Source organism: Ooceraea biroi, chromosome 6, assembly GCF_003672135.1.
Source record: "Ooceraea biroi isolate clonal line C1 chromosome 6, Obir_v5.4, whole genome shotgun sequence".
NCBI lineage: Eukaryota > Metazoa > Arthropoda > Insecta > Hymenoptera > Formicidae > Ooceraea > Ooceraea biroi.
The window spans coordinates 7,988,416-8,015,565 of record NC_039511.1 but is presented as its reverse complement, the minus strand read 5'-3'; the positions used below and the strand labels follow the sequence as shown (position 1 = coordinate 8,015,565).

The 27,150-nt window shown below is 37.5% G+C and overlaps 1 protein-coding gene across 38 annotated transcripts in view; it reads left to right on the top strand.

Annotated features, from left to right (window-relative positions):
• The window catches only part of LOC105276337, a 334,767-nt gene that overhangs the window by 50,602 nt on the left and 257,015 nt on the right, over positions 1 to 27,150 (top strand). For 35 of the 38 annotated variants that reach the window (XR_003406730.1, XR_003406732.1, XR_003406731.1 and 32 more), the window contains 2 exons: positions 14,571 to 14,654; positions 17,855 to 17,915. Coding sequence is in view for 35 of the 38 variants with exons in the window: in XM_026970859.1 (XP_026826660.1) it covers positions 14,571 to 14,654; positions 17,855 to 17,915 (145 nt within the window). In the remaining 3 variants the exon portion in view is untranslated. Of the gene's footprint in view, positions 1 to 14,567; positions 14,655 to 17,854; positions 17,916 to 27,150 lie in introns of those variants that run through there. The other 3 variants (XM_026970862.1, XM_026970869.1, XM_026970870.1) reach the window with 2 other exon arrangements.

The window sequence follows — 27,150 nt, the reverse complement described above, 5'->3', positions numbered from 1 at the left end:
TTCGGGGTTCGCAGTGTTGGTTAAAAGGTGGAGAAATGGTAGGCGGTGGATCAAGAAAGAAAGGTGGAATGTGGGAAAATAATAGATAATCGGCCGGGGATAAATTCTGACTAGGATGGTCAGCGAAAGTTTCTATGTCCTCCAGCGGGATTGGAGAAGGAGACCGTGAGATATTACGTATGTACGTGTTGAGATAGTTTATCGAAAGGGATGAGCGAATACGATGGAGCCGATGTTTCGTATGGTGGAGGGAAAATATCGGGATCAGTTAAAAATGATTCAAGCTCGTCTAATAACTCTTCGACATCCTCGTCAGTGATCCCCTCTGGTCTCAATTGAGGGGGTAATGGTCGATGCAACGGAATGTTAATTTCGCAGGGTGGCACTAAATGAGTTAAAGGGTGAAAATGTGTAATAAAGAGGGAAAAGAAAAAGGAAGAGACAAATAAAGAAAATTTGACAACCAGTCGCAAGAAAGGAAACAAATTAAAATAATCAATTAAAAACTTACTGTTGGATTGTCCAGAGACAGAGTTGAGCGAAACGAGAAAAAAAGTGCGGTGCGCTGAGGCTCCTCCAAATTCAGAGACGAGAATAGGCTGATGCTGGATCGCACTGATTTTAAGTTGGTGACTTATGATTTTTGTAAATGCTCGAAATCGTAACTGCGACTGATACGTCCGGTTGATTTGAATGGAAACTGTAGAATGCCTCGGACGGTTCCACTGCCCTTTTTATACTATATGAAAAATCGTGTAGGAGGGGATTCTTCCAAAACATTCGAAGAGGGAAATGCCCTTACTAGGCAATGGGAAAACGCCCAAAGTTAGGTAACGGGAGGACACGTGTAGATGAAGTCGAAGGGCCACCTTCAGACCTTGATAAGCGGGCGAAAGCGTGATCATGGTCATGGTGACGAAATGCACGTGTTCACGGCCAAGGTGACCCAACGGTCGTGGTGATAAGGTAGACGATACGCTAACGTTCAGGGTTGCTGCAAGAGGATGTTTGTTTAACGATCACGCGATGGGCACATGTACTGCGTATCTTACGGTCCCGTGAGGTTCCCGCTTGATACCGTGTGTCGAATATATAAAAAAATGAAATTCAATTGAGGTTGTGCAGCAACCGTGAGTGTTCTGCCTCAATAATGCGTGAATGATAAATAGCACGCGGTAATTACTAAGACGATTGTAATTCTATTATCTGTTTCTTACGAAAGTAAGGGACCGTGAAGTTTAGACGTAACAAAAGTAAAAGTATTTATAATAAAAAATATTATAAATCACATAGAGAAAATTGCTAGCAAAGTAGAAAAAAAATTATGAAATATTTAAAAATAAGAGAATTGTCACTACATGCCCCGGTGGTCGAGTTGGCTAAGACACCCGCACGGATTGAGGGAGGTCCCAGGTTCGATCCCTGGCTGGGGTGGCATTTTTTCGCAGCGAATATTATTTATTCAAATTAATCTATCGATTTAGACTGGATTATTCGCTATGTTTTAAGTCTAACAAACCCCGCTAGCGTATAGCTTAATAATTATCAAAATTTGAAAATGTCCAAACATCGACATTGTGCCAGGATTGGTCGAATAAATAACATCAAACATTAGCAATTTCAATAATTCACTGGCGATTTAAAATTATCTATATAATATAAAAATAATTTACATTATAAAAATCAAAAGATTATTCTTAATAAAAATTATGGTAAATATTGACAATAACGGAGGCCGCCCCGATGACCTTGACCATGACATATAGTATAGAGGTCACCCTCCTGAGTGACCTTCAAAAGGTTTTAGCCGTCACTCGTTGTTTATTAAAAAGTTATTGACAAAAAAAGTGTAATGATTTCGCACGACTTTTTAGCTGTCCACGCGAAGCAAGAACATGATATTGACATATATTACAAAGGTCACCTTCCCGAATAACCCGCACTAGGTTTTAGTCGTCGATCGTTGTTTATGAAAAAGTTATTAACAAAAGAAATTTCGAAAATATAATAGTTATTTTGCATATTGAAAGATATAAACGACGAATATGTATATCAACGCAGGAAGGAAAGTCATTTAAAGCAGTGAATCGTTAATATATAGAATAGTTTCTTTTAATGTAAGTACAAAGTATTCTTCACTTTAACCAAAAGCACAAACAGTTAAATACAATGTATTCTCTGCTTTAACCTAACCTAACCTGGTATTTCCGAAACTAGAGCCCCGGACACATACGCTCGTTTTCAGCTCGCTTCGCGGGAGGGCGGGGAGGGAGGGGCTATGCCCCTCCCCCCGCCGGGATCCGTACCGTGTACCAGGTGATCAAAATCTGTACGGTGAAATCTCTTACACCGGCTCCGGCGGGGGGAGGGGCAAAACCCTTCCCCCCGCCCTCCCGCGAAGCGGGCTGAAAACGAGCGTATGTGTCCAGGGTCTTTCGGAAAATGTAACCTAAGCCAATCCTATTTCTGATTTAAAGCTAAAATTCCATCAAATATACTCTTTCGTAAAATTATGCTTAATTTATGAAACGTTTTTGTTAATAACTTTTTAACAAACAACGAGCGACGGGTGAAACCTAATGCGGGTTATTCGGGAAGGTGACCTTTGTAATATATGTCAAACTCAAGTCCTTGCTTCGCGTGGACAGCTGAAAAGTCATGCAAAATTATTAAACTTCTTTTGTTAATAACTTTTTAATAAACAACGAGCGACGACTAAAACCTTTTGAAGGTCTCTCAGGAGGGTAATCTTGACAATATATATCAAAGTCAAGGTCATCAGGGCGGCCTCCGTTATTGTCAATTTTTACCAAAATGGATATCTACAAATGATTTAAAAGTTGAGACATGTCGTTGGCCTCGAAATGCTAAGAGTGCATACATATTATTTTAGAAAAATATTAATCCTTTAAAAATCCTTTTTTAAAAAAGAAGAAATATATTCGCAAAGTACATAAAAAATCCCAACTTGCCAAAACTCAAAACTAAATATCAAATCAATAATTAACTTGCCAAGTATACAGAAGCAATTCAGTTTGAGTATTTTATCCAAACGTTTTCCATGCATACTCTCTCTTATCGCATGACGACATTGAAGTACTTGGCGTGCCCGGATCGCAGTAGTCATGTATTCTTATAAATTTGTATAATATCTTGATTTGTACTGTATCTTGTATCTTGATAATTTTCAATAATGACTTGCAAATGATTTTGTGTCTCTTATAGGTAGGACAGTACGTTTTAAAGCGATCCGGGCACGCCAAGTCCTTCAATGTCGTCATGTGATAAGAGAGTATGCATGGAAAACGTTTGGATAAAATACTTAAACTGAATTTCTTCTATATACTTGGCAAGTTAACTATTGATTTGAAATTTAGTTTTGAGTTTTGGCAAATTGGAATTTTTTATGTACTTGGCGTATATATTTCATTTTTTTTTAAAAAGGTGTTTTTAGGGATTACATTATCGCAACGATGTTTTAATATCCCAATTATTATTCTCGTTATCTTAGATCTTTTACTTGTTGAATATAAATGAATAACCTCTGAATACTGAATGGATACTAAACAAAGAGTGACCCCAAAATCAGTGGTTTTTTCGTATATTTTTGGTCCCGCGATATTGAAATTGAATTGTGTGCCAAATGGTGTCTTATGATAAGACATCAATCACCAAAAAGTTTTAAGTTGAGGTGAGAATTAGTTTCAGAGATATGGAGGATCAAAGTAGTCACAATTCATTAACGCGTCAGCTCATAACGCTTTAAAACACGAATTTTTATGTCAATCTAATAATTTAAAACTTCATATCCAGAGGTTTTGCTGATTGTTGACAACGAATTTCAAGTCAGATTTTAAAAATTCAAAATGGCTGATTAGATATGGCGAACCATATATTTAAAAAAATGTTTTAATTTTTTTATTAAATTTTTTAATTTTTGTAAAAAATATCTAGGGGTTTCTTGGATTGCTGATTACAAATCTGAAATTATATTTTCAGAAACAAAATTATGGTAACAACAATACCATAATGAAACAAGAGTAATTATAAAATTAATATAATTAATATAAAATAATAATTCAACAATTTATAAAAATTCGTTAGGATTCGAAAATCGATTTTGTAACTTTGAGTCATGAATTTTTTAAATATATTATTCGCCATATTTAATCAGCCATTTTGAATTTTTTAAATCTGACTTGAAATTCGTTGTCAACAATTCAGCAAAACCTCTGGATACGAAGTTTTAAATTATTAGATTGACATAAAACTTCGTGTTTTAAAGCGTTATGAGCTGACGCGTTAATGAATTGTGACTACTTTGATCCTCCATATCTCTGAAACTAATTCTCACCTCAACTTAAAACTTTTTGGTGATTGATGTCTTATCATAAGACACCATTTGGCACACAATTCAATTCCAATATCGCGGGACCAAAAATAGGCGATTTTTGGGGTCACTCTTTGTTGAGTTATCAATTAAATGTAACACATAATTTTACTCATTGCGCTTTAGCAATTATGCATACATATATAATATTCTGGCAAAAATATATTAAAAATACAAGAAAATAATACGAAAGTGTTAGTCATGATGGTTAAACACCTGAAGAAAATTAATTCAATCATGAGATACTCTGTATAGTGCCGAAGACAATAAAGAATTATATAAGACAGGCGGAAAGGAAATGGAGTTTAAATGTAACGAACTTGAGATGCGATAGCGTAAGTACGTGTATAATGTGAATAATTTGAAGACTGGTGTAAGAAAGATATAATTATAGGTGTACAACTTCTTATAGTAACCTCCTACAAGTTTTAAGTGGCGGTCACTTCTTATAACAAAATTATTAACAAAACAGTTTAAGGAAATAAGTGGAATTAGAAGTGGGAAGCTTCGCCTCTCACCCGCAAAATAATTAATCTAATCTAACTCTAACTTATATCCTTGTTACATTATTATTGCGTTTTAAAAAATGTAAAGAGGAAAAAATATAGAAATTTCAAATATCTCGAAACAGCGTTTCAATTATGTTGTTTGATGTAGAGTCTGTAAATACAATCGGACTCCTTACGTCAGGCGTTTACCCTGAACCTGTGATACGGTAAGTCTGGGACACCCTGTATATTTCGTGCGAGACGATACAATGCTCCTCGAAAGAAAGAGAGATAAACATTGTAAATATTTACTTATAATTAGACTGTTTACATTATAAAGATAGAAAGCCTGCTTCCGGATAGAACATTCGTTATTGTTCTATTCTCTATTAGTTTCAGATTTTGCTTCGTGTAGTTACTATGTTACTTTACGAATTTATCTACTTAACATACAATTTTGAAAATCTTGTTAACTAATGTCCTCGATGTGATAACAAGATAATTTACAATTATAATGAGTCGTATTTAATACCATGTGGCAACCATTATTATAAGTATATTATAATATAAGTAAACTCATAAAAAAAGAAGCAAAGGAAAACATAAATGCTTTTAAAATAAGTGTTATATAATCATCATGGTTTGCATAAGTATGTCTAAGTTTAATTACAGCCTATCATGTATGTATGTATGTATGTATGTATGTATGTGTCTTTATTTCTTCCCCTTGGGGTTTGAAAGGCGCTTTTCCAGGGAGCGTACCCGAACCCCTTGCATCATCTTTACTTTTCCCTTCCCCTTTCCCCTTACAATCATTCTTTCATTAACCTGGCCTTTGGCGACCTTACATTGCCTCTAACCTATCTCCCTCCCCTTAACCCTCTTCTTCTTTTCCATTCTGTCCTTCCACCTCCTCTCTCCTCCTTCATTCCTCCTCGTCTCCACTCTCTTTCGTCCTCCTCGTGTCCTCTCCATCCTTTTCCTTTCTCTCATTCCTTGTCTTCCTTCTTCTGCAACCATAAACCTTATACAATAATCTTGTCCCTCCACCTCTCTCCTTTCTCCCTTCCCCTCTCTCCCTCTCCCATCTGCCCCCTCTCCCTCTTCACTCCTTTTCTTTTCCTCCTCCTCTCGCCCTTCTCTTCTTTCCCTACTTCTTTTCCACCAACTCCTGCTCTCTCTCATCCCATAGCCACACCACCCCTTCTATCTCCATCTTCCTATTTTCCACTCTTACTACCTTCCCCTTTGCTCTCTCCTCTTTCGCTTTCTCCAGCAGCCTCCATCTTATTCTTCTCTCCTCTATCGTTAGGTCCTCATCTAACCCTATTCCCTATCTCCTCCACTCCTTCCCTCTTTTCCCCATCAAATCTTCTTTATCCTCTCTCCCCCTCATCTCTACTATTAATACCCACTTTCCTCCTTCCCCCTTCCTTTCCTCCACCTCACCTATCTCTGTCTCTCTCCCTAGCAATTCCTCCATCATTTCCTCTACTGTTATCCTCCTCTCTTTTTTATTTTCTCCCTCTATTCCCCTACATACTATCTTATTTACCCTCCCCTTCCTTCTTTCTAACTCCTCTCTTATCCTCTTCTGTCTCTCCTCCCACTTCTTCCCCTCTCTTCTTCTCCTCTCTCTTTCCTCTAACCTCTTCCCTATCTCCTTTCTTTCCCTTCTTTCCACCTCTCTTATCTTCCCTATCTCCTCCCTCTCCCTTCTTTCTTCCTCGCTCTTGTCCACTTCTCTCCACCACTCTTCTTCCTCTTCATCCACCGCACCTTCCTCTTCTATCTTCCTCTTCCTCTCCTCTCCTTTCTCACGTCTCACCCCTCCACTTTCCTCTCCCTTTCTTCTCATTCTTCCTTCTTCTTTTGCCCTTGTCACCTATTCACTCTTCTTTCTCATCTCTCCCTCCTGCTTTTCATCTCCTACTCCTCCATCTCCATCATCTTGCCCATCATCTCCTTCATCTCCTTCATTTCTTCTCTAACCTTTTTCGCTCCTTCCATTCTCCATTCACTTTCCTCTTTTCTCTTCCCTCACTAACTTCTCCGTTGCCTGATCCTCGATTCACGTGTCAACCATCGACCATGCCTTCGATTTCCAGCTTCGATTCTCTCCTTCTGCCGCCCTCTACCGAGTTCCGTTCTTACTACCTCCATCTTCCTGTTTTACCTACCGCCCTTCTTTGTGTCCCTGCTATCTTATGTAATCATTTCCATCCTTCTAACCTTTTTCTCCTCTATTCTCGTAACTCTCCTCCACTCTCTCTCCTCTCCTTCTCCTCTCTCTCTTCTCCTTCTTCGTGCCTCTCATCTCTTCTCCTCCTTCTTTCCGCTTCTCTCATACCTTCCTCTCTCTTCATCTTAACTTCCCGAACACTCCTTTCTTTCAGCACACCACTCCTACCTCTCCTTTCAACCCACTCTTTCTCCTCTCCTCCTCTTCCTTTTTCTTCTCCTCCATTTGCCCTATCTCCTCCGCTCTCTCTCTTTCCTTTCTCTCAATTTCTTCCTCCTTTGTCACTTGCTCTCACTTATTTCCCCTTTTTCTTTCAGAGCCTTATTCTACACTTCCCACCTCACCAACCGCCATCTTGTCCCTCTACAGCCTATCATATAATTACATATTTTCTGATGATTAATTCGCCACACATACGACTATTGATGACAGAATATAATTAAGCGACGCGATAGCGTCGCGACGCCAAGTACATAAAAATAAAAAATAAGGTTCCGAACAATGAGAGTCACTGCATAGACGTCAAGCGCTACCGTATAGCTTATCTGGAATTCATACCATATGACATGTCACATAAACTTGTGATTAAAATATTTCAGGAACTAAAGCTGTAATAAAAAATCTAACGGCACTTTTATAAGATAATATGGATGCAAGCTTTCGGTTTCGACTACTTCAAATATGATTGGTTTAGTCAATCCTGAGATATTGTAATTGAATGTTAGAATTGTGACGTTTCGTTCTTCTCCTTTTCAGGTTCAGACTCCCGTACATATGTTCGCACATACACATTTAAAGCGATTTTGTCCCTCAAGCTGCTTTTACACATGCACGATTTAATTTATTATGAATTAAAAATGATTTTAATACATGGAAAATGTTTTATTTTACGATAAAGATATAAATCGCAAAAACTATTATATAAAAATTTTAAATTACTTGTTTTAAATGAAATCATCGTGATAGCGTCACAATGATAAGTAAATAATTCTTCTAATTTTGAAATATAAATTATGACAATTTAAGATATAAGTTGGAACATTTTATACTTATAGAACGAAACCAAGAAAGAATGAGAGAGGGAGAGAGAGAGAAAATTTTAAATTGTCACAATTTATATTTGACAATTAGAAGAATTAAAAAGATTTGCACGATTAGATAAATCTTTATTATTCAACATTTTTATATTGGATGAGATCTCACAGCAAAAATAAAATGGCATATTATTGCGGCAATACAAAAATACATAAAAACATTTAAAGTTAATGAAATAAAAAAATTATTACAAAAAGTAATGAGATCCCTCTAAAAAAATCTTACAAAGGTAATAAAATACGCCAAGTATATAAAAAGGTAAATATGCATAAAAGGTCCGACCTCACCAATGACATTGACCTTGACATATGTTATAGAGGTCATCCTCCTGAGTGACCTCCATAAGGTTATAAGTGGCGGTCATTGTTTATTAAAAAGTTATTAACAAAAAAGTTTAATGTATTTTGCACGAATTTTCAGCTGTCCACGCAAAGGAAGGACTTGAGTTTGACATATATTACAAAAGTCACCTTCCCGAATAACCCGCATTAGGTTTCACCCGTCGCTCGTTGTTTGTTTAAAAGTTATTAACAAAAAGTTTAATGAATAGAGCATAATTTTACGATATCATATACGTTTACGAAAGAGTATATTTAATGGAATTTTACCTTTAAATCAGAAATAGGTTTTGGGTTAGGTTATATTTTCCAAAACTGGAGCCCCGGACACATACGCTTGTTTTCAGCCCGCTTCGTGGGAGGGCGGGGAGGAAGCGCTTTGCCCCTCCTCCCGCCGGATCCGCTGTTACAGATTTCACCGTACAGATTTTGATTACCTGGTACACGGCACGGATTTCTGCTTTAAAATATTTTAGCTGTCGCTCAAATTTTCGTTTTAAAGCAGAAATAGGTTTGGGTTAGGTTAGGTTATTTTATCCGGAAGTGGAGCCCCCCCACAGGGGGGGCGGAACGCACTGTGTTCACGCAAGTACTTTACTTTATAATATATGTCACAGTGAAGTCCTCAGTTCGCATACAAAGCTCAAAATTCATGTAAAATAAGTAAACTTTTTTTGTTAATAACTTTTTAATAAACAACGACCGCCGGCTAAAACCTTTTGAAGGTCACTCAGAGTGATGACCTTGACAACATGTGTCAAGGTCAAGGTCATCGGTGAGGTCGGACCTTTTATGAATATTTACCCATAAAAATAAAAAAACAAAACTAAATATGATGAAATCCATAGTTAACGAGCCAAGTACCTAGAAGCAATTCAGTTTGAGAATTTGTAATTTGAAATAATACTTGGCGTGCCCGGGTCGCATTAAAACATACGTCCTACCTATAATTTGTGTAAAACTCTATGTGTAAATTATTTGTATTGAGTGAGTAATGAAAAGGGATATTTATAATCACTCTGCTAATGTGCAAAACTGTAAACGTATTTGTTTTAATATTACCAAATACAAAGATTTACGAATCATTAGTGAAAATACTCAAGACAGTACAAATTTAGAAGAATGCATGTCCAATGTGACCCGGGCACGCCAAGTATTATTTCAAATTACAAATCCTCAAACTGAATTGCTTCTAGCTACTTGGCTAGTTAACTATGGATTTGATCATACGTAGTTTTGCTTTTTTATGTACTTGGCGTATTTTTTACCTTTGTAAGGTTTTTTTAGAGGGATATATCTATTCATATTGCTATAGACTGAACAAAGTTTTGTCGTGAAGTAAGTGTAAATACATTCTAGAGTTGTTTATTAATTATTTGCATTATGCATTATATGGCCGAACTTATATTTAAAAAAATTTATCGTTTAGAACAACACATTGATGAGTGTTTTAATATCGTGGTTTAATTTTATAAATCAAATAATAATAGTGAATAATAGTGCTATGTCTATTGGCAATTTAACGTTTAAATTTTCCGCCTTACTAAATTGATGAGTCTACCATATACTAAAATGATAGATTTTGAAAAGATTAATAAAAGCTCCTACGCAAGGTTTGAGTTTATATTTGCACTTGAAAATGTGTAAAAACATTATCTCCGTGACGTCTGGCTGGAATGCAAATCTAGGGGTATTGCTAATCTTTCAAGATCTATTATTTTAGTATATAGTAAACTTATCTATTTAATAAGGCGAAAGATTAAAACAATATTTTGACAGGATGCTGCTTTTATCATATTTTTACTCATATTATTTATAATTTCGTGTTGTATATAGTTATTTATTCACTGCTTATTTTGTTATATACTTATCCCACTAAAAAACCTTACAAAGGTGAAAAAACTATGCCAAGTATATAAAAAGTTCCAACTTATACGCAACAAAAAGTTTAAAAAATATTTATTACAAAAATCAAAACTACATATAAAATCAATTGTTAACTAGCCAAGTACCTAGAAGCAATTCAATTTGAGTATTTTCTTTAAATATTTCCCATGGATACTTTCTTATCGCCTGACGACATTGAAGTACTTGGCGTGCCCGGGTCGCATTGGACATATCTTCTTGTAAATATCTTATAAATTTCTCCTCTCTCTCTCTCTCTCTCCCCCCCCTTCCTCCCTCCCGGATAAAATCGCTTTGCATGTGTATGTGCGAGCATACGTACGTGAGTCTGAACCTGATTTCGGAAAAGGAGAAGAACGAAACGTCACAATTCTAACATTCAATTACAATATCTCATGATTGACTGCACCAATCTTATTCGAATTGGTCGCGATCGAAAGCTTACATCCATATTATAGTATTAAAGTGCCGTTAGATTTTTAAATATGGCTTTAGTTCTTGAGTTATTTTAATCAAAAGTTTGTTTGACATGAATTTGGCATGAAATTCCGGATAAGCTATATGCTCGACGTTTATGCAATGAATTTGGCAACGCTCGACGTCTATGCAGTGATTATTGCTTGGAACCTTGGTTTTTACGTACTTGGCGTCGCAACGCTACCGCGTTACTTTATATACTTTTTTAGTAATTATGCAGTTTAGGGGAAGCAGCTCGAATCACTTTGACATATTTTATTTTATCAGGAGGTCATCCTCCTGAGTAATCTGCAAGAGGTTTTAACCTTCGCTCGTTGTTTATTAAAACATTTAAAAGTTTGCGTGTGTTTTCGACTGTCCACGCAAAGTGAGAATTTGACCTTGACATATATTACAAAGATCACCCACGCAACTACTATTTTATAATTTTAAAATTAGTATAAACAGTAAAAATGTGGATGAGGGAGAGGCTTTATCCCTCTTCCTGCACCTCTCCCCGTAGAAATCTTTTTTTAAGAGGGGAAATTTTTAGGAAGCCCCCTCCCGTCCCTCTGGGGGAGTTCGCCGGGGAGAGTATAAGATTCTTTCTCACTAAAATTCCTCTACCTGCCATCCCGGATACTTACAATTAGTGGGAGGAGACCCTTGGACTATTATAAAACACGCTCAAGAGCTCCACCCGACGCCGGTATATGCCCGTGTATCTTTTGGTACTATCTAGACTGGGCTCATCTCGCCCAGGAGGGCGAGTCTACCGAGATGTGTTATTGACCATACGGTATTAAGTATAAGCCCTATAATACATATAATCATAGTGTTTTTGAAATCTCTCGAGATAAGCTACAAGAATATACAATAGGATTTTTTAAGACGCAAGAGAAAAGAAAGGCTACGGTAATCGGAAGAGAAATGCAGATTCTTAACTCTGATGTATTATCTCTGCTGATTTATATATTTTGGTTTTGTGGATAACTCGGAAAATATTGAGTTCTTCGGACGCGTGCACATACACACAAGCGCGAAATTAGTATCTCTTGATTTTTTCATATTGTTCCGCTTTATTTTTCTTTGTATACTGTATTATGGTATTTATTTGGATTATTTTTGTTCCATTATCATGGCATATCTTTCAGAACAAAAAAGAGTATCTCTCTTGATAATACGAAATTGAGGGGATCGTAGGCGATCATACAATGAAGTAAGGGAGCTCTTTAATCAGACCTTTCGTAACGGTCAGTCTCTTATTTCAAAATCTACCGTGATTCGAACGATTCAGCGTTTTGAACAGTTATGTATAGTGAAAAATTGTCAGATTCCAGGACGACCAGCATCAGCGACCAATGAAGAAAAACAATTAGATGTTGCACAATTATTTGTTCTTGATCCACATCTCTCCCTTCGTAAAGCAGGTCAACGATATGATATTGACTATAAATCTGTGCACAAACTTTAAAAGCTTATCAAGTTTCATCCCTATAAAGTTAAATTAGTACAAGATCTTAACAACAACGACATCTTAATCGTCGTCTGGAATTTTACGACTTAATAATTGACACCGATCCCAACTTCCTATTTAACATCGTTTTCTCCGATGAAGTAACCTTTCAATTAAACAGTCAAAGTAACAGACACAACTGCAGATATGAGAGTGACAATAATCCTCACTGGATGTATTGGAGAACCATACTCAATATCCACACAAATTAAATGTCTGGCCAGATATTCTGAAGGATGTATTAATTGGGCCCTTCTTCATTGATGGCGATTTGATAGCAGAGAAATATGAAGCCATGTTAAGAGATCAGATAGTCCCGACAATCAAACAGGTCGCAAGTGAAAATTTTGCCGAGACATAGTATCAGCAAGACAGTGCTGTACCACATTATGATAGGCATGTGCGTGCTTATTTGGACATAGTATTTCCTTATCAATGGATAGGGAGGAGAGGAGAGATTGAGTGGCCAGCTAAATCGCCGGATTTAACGCCGCTTGATTACTTCCTGTGGAGTTATCTTCAGAGCAGGGTGCATAGGGTACAACTAAACAATTTGGAGGATCTGCACAATCATATTCTCGAAGAAGCTGCTCTAATTGATGGAAATATAATTAGAAATGCTGTGTCCAATTTTTATGAACGTATTGCACATTGTTAAACCGTGAATGGTGCGCAGTTCAAACATTTATTATAAAACTTGTACTATGTAAATCCTCAACGATGTTGTCATTCGTTAACAAATTGCCAGCAATCTTGCTTATGGTAGACAAATTGCAACAATGTTGCCTTCATTGGCCGGATCATTCTTCGATTTTTAACTTTTAAGCCTTATAATTCTAAAAATATTTAACGCAGAAACATTGTATCACAGTGTTTTGGAAAACTCTTGAGATAAGCTACAAGAATATGTAATAAAAAATGGGGGTTTCCATTTAAAATTTCAAGGTGACCTTCCAAAAACTGATGAAGCTGTGCAAGGTCATACTGATATTACTATGTGATGCGTCAGTTAAAACCCTACGACTTCTGTATTTAACATTTTTTTCTATGCAACAAATAATTCTTAAATTTGACAGAACTGGCAATTTATTAGATGGTAAAGTCACAACGTTTCGACCTCAGGTTCAGGTCTTTTTCAAGTGATAGTTAAACAATCAGTTATTTTCTAAAAATATCAATATACATAAGATCAATTGTACAAAGCAAGAGAGAACCGATAAGTGAAACTGAATAAAACAATTGAAATAATCACTTACTGGTTGAAAATAACCGATGAAACACTATAACGAGTATGGTAAAGACAGGACATAATACGTCCTCGGCCAAACAACTACTGGCGGTAACATAGCAAAACAAGTCTCAAATGCCTTTCAAAACAGAATCATAAACATCCGGTAGATTTTCACTATCTTTTTGCATGTTAATCGCGTCAGAATGTTTCTCAATAAACAACATCTCCGTAATCTCCCTTTTTCTGTTATGTTTTTCTTGGTGTAAAATCCTCGTGTTTTGCCAATCAAATTCATGGTTGTTTAATATTCTGTGCCTACTAACTACCGAGTGATTTACTCTCATGTTTCTTAACGTCAGATATGTGTTCTTTAAGTCTCGTATTCAAATGTCGCTTGGTTTGTCCAACATAACATGCATTACAGTTTATGCAATCAATTCTATAAACTACACCTGTCCGCAATCCATCAATCTATCCTTACCCCTTCTAATCAAACAATCCAGCTTCTTCGGGACCGAATAAATACAATCAATACTATAACGTTTAAGCGTTCGTACAATGTCTTCGCTCAATCCTTTGATATGTGGAATAATTATATTGGTGTTATTCGTTTGTCTGTCATTAACATCATTCTCAATACCCACCTTAACATATTTAATTATCTTCAATCTTTGGTTAATGTATTTGTCAATAAATTGAAAAGGGTAACAATTATTAAATAAGATAGATCTAACAGTCTCAATATTTGACTTTTTCAATCGGGATCGTGGCCAATGTCAACGTGGTCAATCGGGACCGTGGCCAATATCAACGTGGTCAATCGGGACCGTGGCCAATATTAACGTGGTCAATCGGGACCGTGGTCATTCGGGACTGTGGTCAATCGCAACGTGGTCAATATCAACGTAGTCAATCGGAACGTGGTCAATCTCAACGTGGTCAATCGGGACCGTGGTCAATATCAACGTGGCCAAACGGGTGCCACTCGCTCAGGTGAGTCAATGTCACAGCAATAATGGTGACAGGATGGATTCGAGGGGCGAAGCCTCTCTCCCTGCAAAAACCTCTCTCTGCAAAAACCTAACCTAAATAAATTCGTAACTCCTCCCTTCACGTGGATAGCTGCAAAGTCGTGCAAAATCATTTATACTGTATTTGTTTATTTTAATTAAACGTTTTAATAAACAACGAGCGAAGGCTAAAAACTTCTTGTAGATTACTCGGAAGAATGACCTAGATAATATATGTCAAAATCAAGTCTTTACTTCATGTGGACAGTCGAAAACGTACGCAAAACTAATAAATTTCTTTTGTTAATAACTTTTTAATAAACAATGACCGCCGGTAAGATTTTCAGAATGTTACTCAGGGACATGACAACATATGTCAAGGTCAAAGTAATTCGAGCTGCTTCCTCTAAATTGCATATTTACTCTAAGCTTTATTTTGATTGCAAAAAGATTTTACAATTTAAAAAAAGAGTGAGTAGTGAGAGTATTTTGGAAAATTTTACATATTTGGAAAATTTATATACAGGATGGGCCATTTTAATGTCCCACTTCAAATATTTCTTTTCTTACGCCTTTTACAAAAAAATGTTTCCTACAAAAGTTGTTTGACCTCGGGGGGGACACAAAACAGCGATATCAATTTGTTCGCAGATGGCGCCACTTTCGAGATTTTTTCATGGCGGCGATTTTTTTAAATGGAAGTCGATTTTTTTCTCGAAATAAAAGTTGTAGCTGACAATGAAAGGAATACAACGGTTTTTTGTTTTTTGAAATTGGACCATTTTTCGCTGAGTTACAGTGTTTCAAAGTTTATATTGTAAGTAAAAAGCTTCCACGCCCATAAGTACAGTGTGCGTACTTTGTGACTCCAAATCTCCACCTGTGTGTGCGTATGTGTGCGCGCGCGTGTGTGCGTGTGCGTGCGCGTGTGTGTGCACGTGTGTTTCTCTCCATTATCTGGACTAATGCTCTTCTGTTCAAACTTCCTTTTGATGGTTCACCAGCTCGAGAGACGCATTCTCCAGTGCTTAGCATTATCCAGGATGAACGACGTGGACGTGGCGGGGCTTTGGCCTGTATTCTGAGATCACATTTATCGATAAATGTGCTTTTGGAATACGTCCATATTTATCAACATGTTTAAATCACATTTAGAGAGACACATTTATCGATAAATGTGATTAGGTTCAGAACCAACTTGCTGAAGATCCATCTTTCTTCTCGAGGATTCTTTTCACAGATGAATCGACGTTTAATAACAGAGGAGGACTAAACCGTCACAATTGTCACTATTGGTCCGAAAATAATCCTCATTGGCAGAGAAATGAAGAATTTCAGCACCAATGGTCTCTAAATGTTTGGGCAGGAATTATAGGCAATTGTGTGATCGGACCTTATTTTTTCGAGGAAAATTTAAATGGTGAAACTTATCTGATGTTTCTTCAAAATCATTTACCATGTCTTTTGGAAAATGTTATCTTGGAACTTCGTCGTGATATGTGGTTCCAACAGGACGGAGCTCCCCCCCATAGACATCTCCACGTAGTTACATATTTAAATAATCTCTTTCAAAACAAATGGATCGGCATCAGTAGTCAAACACAAGAGTGGCCGCCAAGATCTCCTGATCTTACGCCACTAGATTTTTTTGTGGGGATACGTAAAAGAAAAAGTTTTTGCGACAAAACCAACATCAATTGACAACATGAAAATTCGTATCAGAAACGCATTCTCAGAAATTACTCCTGGTGTATTGCAAAAAGTCCAAGAAAGCTGTCAATTACGTTTAATAAAGTGTGCCGCTGTCAATGGAAACTTGTTTGAGCATTTGTGCTAATATTACAAACATTCAGTAACATAGTGAAGGGACTCATTTAAAAAATGCATCCCAAACGTGAGAGGCAAGGGGACTCATATTAAAAATCACCCCAATTGTGAGAGGCACGGAGACTCACGTTAAACAAGCACCCCAATTGTGAGAGGCACGGGGACTCACGATAAACAAGCACCCCAAATTGTGAGAGGCACGGGGACTCACGTTAAACAAGCACCCCAATTGTGAGAGGCAAGGGAACTCACGTAAATCAAGCATCTCAAAGGATAAAAGCCCCGCCACGTCCACGTCGTTCATCCTGGATAATGCTAAGCACTGGAGAATGCGTCTCTCGAGCTGGTGAACCATCAAAAGGAAGTTTGAACAGAAGAGCATTAGTCCAGAGAATGGAGAGAAACACACGTGCACACACACGCGCACGCACACGCACACACGCGCGCGCACACATACGCACACACAGGTGGAGATTTGGAGTCACAAAGTACGCACACTGTACTTATGGGCGTGGAAGCTTTTTACTTACATTATAAATTTTGAAACACTGTAACTCAGCGAAAAATGGTCCAATTTCAAAAAACAAAAAACCGTTGTATTCCTTTCATTGTCAGCTACAACTTTTATTTCGAGAAAAAAATCGACTTCCATTTAAAAAAATCGCCGCCATGAAAAAATCTCGAAAGTGGCGCCATCTGCGAACAAATTGATATCGCTGTTTTGTGTCCCCCCCAAGGTCAAACAACTTTTGTAGGAAACATTTTTTTGTAAAAGGCGTAAGAAAAGAAATATTTGGGGTGGGACATTAAAATGGCCCATCCTGTATACTGATATAAAGCGCTTTTGAAGCCATAAAACTTTATTTGGAACAGTTTTTCGTATCTCTCATCCTTTTGACAATATTCGCTTAGAAACAAAAAATATTTTTATATATTTTTCGAGGGGGTGTTTTCTCGAAAAGTAAATCTTGGCACCAACAAAAACTTTCGTGACTATGTCCATCTACTCTATGCTATATACTTATGCTATATACTTATGCAAAGTTGCAGATTTCTAAATTTCCGATATATCTAACCTCCCTTGTGAGGTACAATTTACAACAGAAAGTAGCACGAACGTGGCACGATTCAGCATAATTAACGAACATATTGAATTCAAAAAATACTAACATAAGTTTACTTTACATAAGTTAAAAAACGATGAAAATATTAAGATGATTAAATTGTATTGCATATGTTATGCATTCGAAGCGAAAAAATTTGAAAAAAAGTTAAAACTTTCGTACACACCAAACATTTACATTAACAATTATAATGAGTTAATGAAAGTTAATAATTTACTTATATTTTTTACAGAAACGAACAACGGAAGTAACAGTGAACAGCGAAGAAAATGCAGTATTTGTGCGTATTTCTAGTGAGTATCTACTTTGTTTTGTAATTTTATAAATTTTATAATTTGAATACCTAATGTTTTTATAAATTGTGAAAAACTTCATAGTCACTATTTTCCTTATTATGAATTACAAACAATTGCGTAATGATGATTAAAATTATTGTGTTGTTACCAAATAAATATATTGTAAGATGTTACGTCCAGAGCTTACAAGGAAAGGACCAAGTAGTGACCCTTTGGATTTCGTTCAACTTTTAATATATTGTAGTCCACCCCTCCCACTAACAAACTGTCATAATAATAATACTACACGGGGGTGGTCCTACGCCCAAACACTGCAGCCTAGAAGGCTTATTGTGCGTTCTCCAGTGAATCCACAAACGTCCTAGTGTAGCTCTAGCTCTTCAAAGAAGCCAATGAGCTTTAACCAGGGTAATTTATGAAGTCGCCTTCACTTGGACACAGTACAATTGGACACCGTGCAGTTAGACACAGTAATTTTAGATACAGTAGGATTTGGACACAAAAGATATTAATATTTTACACCGTTTCTGTGTACACAGAAAAGTTGTACACCGTTTAGTTGTACACAGAAAAGTTGTACACCGTTCAGTTGTACACAGAAAAGTTGTACACGGTTCAATTGGACACCGTGCATTTGGGTACAACTGAACGGTGTACAACTTTTCTGTGTACAACTAAACGATGTACAACTTTTCTGTGTACAACTGAACGGTCTACAACTTTTCTGTGTACAACTAAACGGTGTACAACTTTTCTGTGTACAAAGAAACGGTGTAAAAGATTAATATCTTTTGTGTCCAAATGCTACTGTATCTAAAATTACTGTGTCTAACTGCACGGTGTCCAATTGAACCGTGTACAAGTTTCTGTGTCCAAATAAACGGTGCCTATTTGCACGATATTCAATTGTACTGTGTCCAAGTGCACCACTCCCAATTTATGTACTTCCTTAAGTAAAAAACTGTCATATAACTCTTGCCAATGTGCAATAGTTTACGAGTTATAAGAGTTTAAAGTTTGCTACATACATAGTTTATAAGGAAGAAAGAAAAATTGCAACAGGATTCGAACGAGAGACGTCTAGCGTTCTTGTCTAGCATCTTCTTCGCCAGGCTACGCTCGCTACTTGCAAATCTATCGACTTGATATATCCAATACGTAGTAAACTTTAAACTCTTATAACTCGTAAACTATTGCGCATTGGCAAGAGTTGTATGACAGTTTGTTAGTGGAAGGGGTGGACTAAAATATATTAAAAGTTGAGCGAAATCCAAGGGGTCATTACTTGGTCTTCTCCTTATTAATGGAAGAAAGAGCTCTCCTAGAAGAATAAATGTATCTTTTTTCATTGCACGAATATTTAAATCGATTTAGATCTAATTACTACATGAGATAGATATTAAAATAAAATATATTAATTTTTTTAACCAATACTGTATATGTGCATACAGGGTGAACAAAAAGTATCGAACCGGTAAAATACCTCGAAAACAAGACATTTGAGAAAAAAAATGTTACATACAAAAGTTGTACTGTTTCAATAAGTGCATCAAACGATGATAACCGTGTGACCTTGAGTACAGTTATGAAGGAGATCTCAAAGTCAACTTTAAAATCTTAAATGGAAAATCTCATTTATTATTCAATCTTTTAGTTGATTCGTAAATCTAATTTCGTAACGCCAGGAAACTTAAGAAATGTAAATTTCTTTAACGACCAGACTGGCAGTTTATTGATACTCATAAACACAACGTTTCGATCAATATTCTGATCCTTATGAAGTGTAACATAAGTCAATTGTTGATTAACAAATCCCTTTTGTCTAAAAGAAATTTAAAACAAACAATTTGTTAGAATTGGAGAATTAGACAATTGACTTATATTACACTTGATAAGGATCTGAATATTGATCGAAACGTTATGTTTATGAGTATCAATAAAGTCTGGTGAGTAGATAGACTAGGAAAGTTCTGGACCACTTTTGGAGAGGGGGTAAGATTTATGACGTCACGCGGGACGAAGGGCATGGTAGTGGGGGTAGCTCTATGATTTATAATGCTGTGGAAGTGTGACATTTTTACTATCATACTTTCTATTATTATATTACTTTTATTCCAGGAAGTAACCGATTATTTTATAAATTAAAATATGTTTATGCGGTTAAAGGCTTTTTAGCGCCGATATCCGGCTGCTGGAATGAATGGATTATATTATATCTTAACAATATCTTATTATGTCGTAAGGTGATGTTACGTTCAGCGGATGTATCATCTTACGATGTAATATAAGACTACATCCTTTCGAAAAATTTTTTGTTTTACTTAATATTTATTTTATCATTTCCATCTGAATGTACTTTACTTTCTTCATTCAGATCTGCGGTATTTGTGACGCCATACTGGGTCCAGTAGGTGCCTGTCCAGCGACTGACTCACGAGAAAAATATTTTTAAATCATAAACTATTTGTAAATCATAAACTTTCTTTCGGAAAATATCTTAACATTTATTGTCTTCATCCTGATGTATGTTATTATGACATCATACAGGGTTCGGCGCCTGTCGTGACTTGCGTCTAGGTGCATTCAGACACGTACTCCATTGCACCAAAAACTTTTTTCGCTAAATCATAAACATTCTTTCGGACAAAACTCTCACTGCAACGCCGACGCTGAGTGTCGGAAGTCAGTTTATTACAAAGGATGCCGCCCCAGTCAACAAAAGCCGCGGCCTTCGATTGCACCTAAGCCTAAGTTCACCTAAAAATTCACATTTCCTTTCCAACTAGTGGTTTATTACTCACGTTCCCTCATGTTGCCACAAATTTACAACAAATCCCCTCCGCGCAAAGTCTCATCTCTCTCTCCAAAAATTTACAACAAATCTCCTCCGCGCAAAGTCCCATCTCTCTCTCTCTCTCCAAAAATTTACAATAAATCCTCTCCATGCCAAGTCCCATCTCTCTCTTCAAAATCTCAAATTTTGAAACCAATTGCTTTTCACGCAAAGTCTCCACCCTCACATCTGGCGAATTGCTTTACACGATGTCTCCACTCCATTATCCCAAAAACTCAAAATTTGCGGTAAACTCCTCCCCCCAAGACATTTCCATGGTATAAAAGGACAAGAGTTCGAGTCTTCAACTAATTTTTCAAGTTCTTTGTGAAAAAAGAAGTTCTGTGCAAAACATGGAACTCCACCAAATCGAAGAAGGTGTTGTAGCAGAATCATCGCGAGTGGCAACATTGTGTGAATTTTCGCATAGGTGCAACAGTGCGATGAGTGCATCACACAATTAGAAGAGAAAAGTCGTGTTAAGTGTCCACGGCTATCTCTAGGACGCAATCAGTCGTGTTAGTGGCTCGAATCGCGCGGCTCGAGGGATTGAAGAAGTGTTTGGAAAGACGCTTCATACATTTCGGTGGTGGTGGTGACCACGCCGAACAGCCTTCCAGCGCGGAACTCTCTCGGCGAGAAATTGATACCGCGTTCAAAAACCGCATTCTGACTGGTGCGGTGATCTACGCAGATTACGTCGACCCGCGGCGATTCCTGGAAAACGGTAGCAGCATAGTACTCGATCATGTGCAAAAGTTGATGAATGAACACGAAAGTTTGAAAGTGAATACCATGTTCAATGGTGAATTTGTGGCGGGTGAGAAAACTGCCAATAAAAGTATCAATACGCGAAACCGAGCACTCTTCCCTACATCTGATCTGCAAAAGTGGTTCACGCAATACGTGATTGAACCCACCCTGGCGTCTCTCAAGGAGTTCTAGGAGCGCGATAGCGGGTGGGTATTGTCGCGTATACTGGACCTGACGGTTAACATCAACAAGCACAATCCGATGCATGCAGGATTAAATTACTGAGGGAGATAATGCTGAAGAAGGCTGTGATAAACGTGCATTCTATGGACAATGCATGTTTCGCGTGGTCAGTGGTCGCTGCCTTCATCCGGCGGAAGAACACGTAGATAGACCATGTTCCTATCCGCACTACACGGTAGTATTCAACTTTGAAGGCATTGAATTTCCTGTAACGCTGAAGGACATTTCAAAGTTCGAACGTCTCAACAACAACATATCGGTAAATGTATATCCATCCTGGAGAAAAAGAAGGAAGAGGAAAAACTTACAGCCGTACCGATACGACTCACCGATGAGAAGAAGACTAAGTACGTGAATCTGCTGTACATGCAGGATCCACAGGATAACGGCTTGGGACATTTCGCGTGCATTAAGAATCTGTCCCGCTTGGTGAGCTCACAACTGAGCAAGAAGAACGGGCAAAAATACATTTGCGATCGGTAAGTAGCTTTATTATACCTTTATATAATAAATACTTATGCATTGCTAGAAATTAACAAGTTCTTTTTATTCTTGCAGATGTCTGCACTACTTCTATACTAATGAGAAATTGGAGGCCCACACCGCAGATTGCCAACGGATGAACAATTGCGCCATCGTTCTACCCAACGAAGACAACAAGTGGTTGCAATTCACAAACTACAACAGGAAGGAGCGAATGCCGTTCGTCATATATGTCGATCTGGAGTGCATCCTACAGAAGATGACTGACAATCCGAAACTCTACCAGCGTCATCAAGTATGTAGTATAGGATATTACGTGCAATGCTCATACAATCAGATTATTACCCGGGTACCGATCCCGTCGCGTCCCGACGTCTATACAGTGGCTCTCATTGCTCGGAACCTAGTTCTTTATATGTACTTGGCGTCGCGACGCTACCGCGTCGCTTGATATCCGTCGTACCTTGTACATCAACAGGAATCGACAACAACTCCATCTGAAGATTGAAGATCTCGTCGGATTGAGGAGTCGCGTTTCGATCCTCGATCGTTTTGTTTATCAGTTGGGCGCCCGGAGGGGGGGGGGGCAAGGAGGGGCAGTTGCTCCCCCTGGAATTGAAAAATTGCAATGTTAAAATTCTAAACAAAAAAAACGAAAAGAAAAGAAGACAACAAATATGACAAACTATATTCATCACAAATATAATATTTTCCGAAAAAAATACTTTAATATGTTGTTACCCTAAAAACCAAATTTATTGCATTTTAAACTTAAGAGAAACTTAAAGAATTTTTCTTTATAAGCAATATAATCATGTTTGTAAATATTGTTATTTTATTTTAACTAAGTGGAATTAATTTATTTTAACAAATTAAAAACTAAATTAATCAAAGTTACATCCGTGGAATCCCAATAACTTCAAGAAATTAAGTAAGTTAAAAATTCTTATCGATTGTGCGATACCGATTGTATAGCATGGTTCACCGAGGAACTGCGAAATTTGGCATTCCGCGTGAAAGCGATCCTATCCGAAAATGTTCCCATGATAGAATTAACGCGGGAGGAGTGCGAAAAGCTTAATAGCGCGATGCACTGTCATATATGTGAAAAACCGTTCGCGCCTGACGACACGAGAGTACGCGATCATTGCCACCTGACCGGTCGGTACAGGGGTCCCGCGCACGCGAATTGTAATCTAGATTATAAAGATTCCTATACTATTCCGATAGTGTTCCACAATGTATCCGGCTACGACGCGCATTTTATTATTAAGGAAGTAGCTACCGCGTTCGAGGGCAATGTCGACCTATTGCCAATTAATAAAGAAAAATACATTTCGTTTACGAAACACGTTAACAAGTCAGATGGCAAACAATGCCAAAACCACGTGCAATTGCGGTTCATCGATTCGTTTAAATTTTTAAGTAGTAGCCTGGATAAATTGTCATCATTTCTCAGCAAAGACAAACTTAAAATTGTACGATCCGAATTCTCTAATTTATCAAATGAAGACTTCGAATTATTGATGCGAAAAAGCGTTTTCCCCTACGAGTATGTGGATTGTGTTGAAAAGTTGCGAGATACTCGTCTACCATCGCACGAATCATTCTTCAGTTCTCTGACTGGTGATACGATATCCGAGAGCGATCACGCGCACGCTGTCAACGTGTGGCAACGGTTCGCCATTCGAACGCTCGGCTAGTACAGCGACTTATACCTGAAAACGGATGTCTTGTTGTTGGCCGACGTATTTGAAAATTTCCGCGATAGCTGCATCAAGAGTTTTGATCCAGCGTATTACTACACTTTGCCCGATTTTACGTGGGACGCGATGTTAAAACATACACGTATAAACTTTGAACTCCTTACGGACGTCGACATGGTTTTGTTCATAGAACGCGGTATACGCGGCAGCCTGAACAAATGTTCGCACAGGTACGCGCAGGCCAACAAGTCCATGTAGTCGTACGACCCATCAAAACCTTCGTCGTACCTGATGTATTATGATGTAAATAATTTGTACGGATGGGCAATGTGTCAACCACTGCCCTATGCGAACTTTCGATAGATCGATGATATTCCCAATTTCGACGTGAAAACTATCACTCCTGATTCGCCAAAAGGATACGTCCTCGAGGTCGATTTCGAGTATCCGCAGCATCTGCATGACGTGCACGCTGACCTACCGTTCTGTCCGACGCGCGATAAGCCGCCGGGCAATCGGCAGGATAAGTTGTTTGCAACTTTATACAATAAGAAGCGGTACGTCATACATTACCGCAACTTGCAACAGTGTACGCGTCATGGTTTACGGATAATAAAAGTTCATCGCGTATTAGAATTTGCACAATCTCCATGGCTTCGTGAGTACATTGAGTTAAATACACAGTATAGAATGCGCGCGACCAACGATTTTGAAAAAAATTATATAAATTGATGAACAACGCGGTATTCGGCAAAACCATAGAGAATATGCGCAATCACGTCGACGTTAAATTTTTAACGCAGTGGAACGGAAGGTACGGTGCGGAGGCAATGATTGATAAACTCAATTTTCATAGTCGCAGCATCTTTTCGGAAAACCTGGTCGCGATCGAAATGCGTAAGCTCGAGGTGAAATTTAACAAACCGATCTACGTGGGTATGTGTATCCTCGACATATCCAAGGTCTATTTGTATGAGTTTCACCACGAGTACATGTTACCATTATATCGCGACAAATGCAAGGTGTCATGTACATGGATACCGATAGTTTGATTTATCATATCGAGCACGAGGACGTGTATGAGCAGATGAAACATGATATTGTGAGATTCGACACGAGCGATTACGAGGTCGATAATGCGTATGGTATTCCGCTCGCAAATAAAAAGGTACTCGGCTTAATGAAGGATGAAAACAACGGCGCAATAATGACGGAATTCGTGGGGCTCAGAGCGAAAATGTATGCGTTGAAGGTAGAGGGCAAAAAAGATACGAAGAAAGCGAAAGGAGTTAAAACTAATGTAGTCGCGCGAACGATAGCGTTCGATGATTACATGCAGTGTTTGAAAGACCACATAGAAATGACTCGAGATCAATCGCGTATAACATCGAAGCTGCATAACGTGTACACCGTTCGCGAGAGAAAAATCGCTCTGAGTCCACATGATGATAAACGATACATCGTACCCAAGTCTACGGACACGTTACCGTGGGGACATTACCGCGTACCCTTATAAAATATGTATCGTAGGATAATAATAAAGAGTCAGCAGGCATAGTGGGTTAAATGGTCATTGTTTTGATTGGTCCAATGTTAATGTCCTTCATCATGAGAAACATTTGAGAAGGCGCGAGTTAGCGGAAATGATATATTATTAAGAGACATGATCATGCCATTAATATGCAGAAAGATACTGAAATGCTACCCGGTATATACGATTCGATTTTGACAAACATCATGTTTTCTCCATGATCCCACTTTCCTGTTGACTGCCACCAACTACGGACATGTATCTACCGAACTTGAACTTTGTTCTTTGTGAATATTATTAAGTCTATCTCAAGCAGAGTAAGTTCCTTTATGTTATTATTGTAATGTTAGTTAATTTCGATTTTTGAATATGTGTGTTTTTTAGAGATAGACTTTCTCAAGCACTTGATAAGGACCTGATGAGAGGTTGAAACGTTGTGTTCCCTTTACGTTTTTAATAAATTGCCAGTGCTCGTCGAAAAGCTGTTTTATTGTAATAATAAAGAGTTGTATTTCATATATATCATTGTATTTTCATATACTGTATACATCGTATTGTATACATCGATGTATATTGTATACATCGTGAGGTGTTTTCCTCTCGCTTCAGTTTTCTATCACAATGGAGCGAACGTAATGATTTTTCTATTTATTTATTTTTATTATTATTTTTTAATTAAACGCTTTTACAACATTGTGTACATTTTGAATTGTTAACATTATTAAACAGTTACATTATTAAACATTTTGGTTAACATTATTAATTTTTGGTTTGAACCAAAAATTTTACCCCCAATGGTCGAATTGGAAAGACGCTCGCACGGAATGAGAGAGGTTCCAGGTTCGATTCCTGGCGTGGGGTGGTATTTTTTCACAACGAAATATTATTAATTAATGATTCCTACTTATTAATAGGTTTATATGTGTTAAAGAGTATTCTCAAATCTTTGTGTTTGAATAGAGCGCGTTATGTGAATTCGACTTTTGTGTGAGTGATGGCGCTGAGCGATGAGTAAGGATCGATATTGATTCTATGCGAATGTATGCTTTTGTTTTTCCATCGCTTTGGCGCGTAACTGTTTAGCTCTTACGTTATACTTACTTACCTCGTGCGCATAAGTTATTAGGACTGTTGTTCATATTACATTCATTTAGCTGAACACGATTTATGTTCAACAAGCACATTATAATTATTTGTGTGACATTAAATCAGTCGTTCACGAATATATTCGCTGCACTTTATTATTTATCGATAAGCCCAACAATATGGAATATGGAAATGGCTGCGTTTTTAAGTCTGACGAAATTATTGACGCGTAGTTGAAATAGATTCCTAATAATCATTGCATCTAATGCACAAAAATATCCGACCATCCGACACTTGGCCAGTTTGCGCAATTTAAAATTATTGTCAACAAAACTTTTACATCGTTAACAACATCGATGCATGAGAGAGATTGCTGAAATGTTTTATATTAAGAGAGTTGCGAATCCTATCAACCTTCAAACGAACACGGATAATCTTCCGGACATATACGACAGCATCATACGTATTTCGTAAACAGACTGCCAGTTTATCTCCATCCTGTATGAGAAGTAGACCGCTTTCTTTGTATTACGTTGGACCTGGATTTTTACTTATTTGTACACTGTTTTTAATTATTTATTTATTTATTTATTTCTA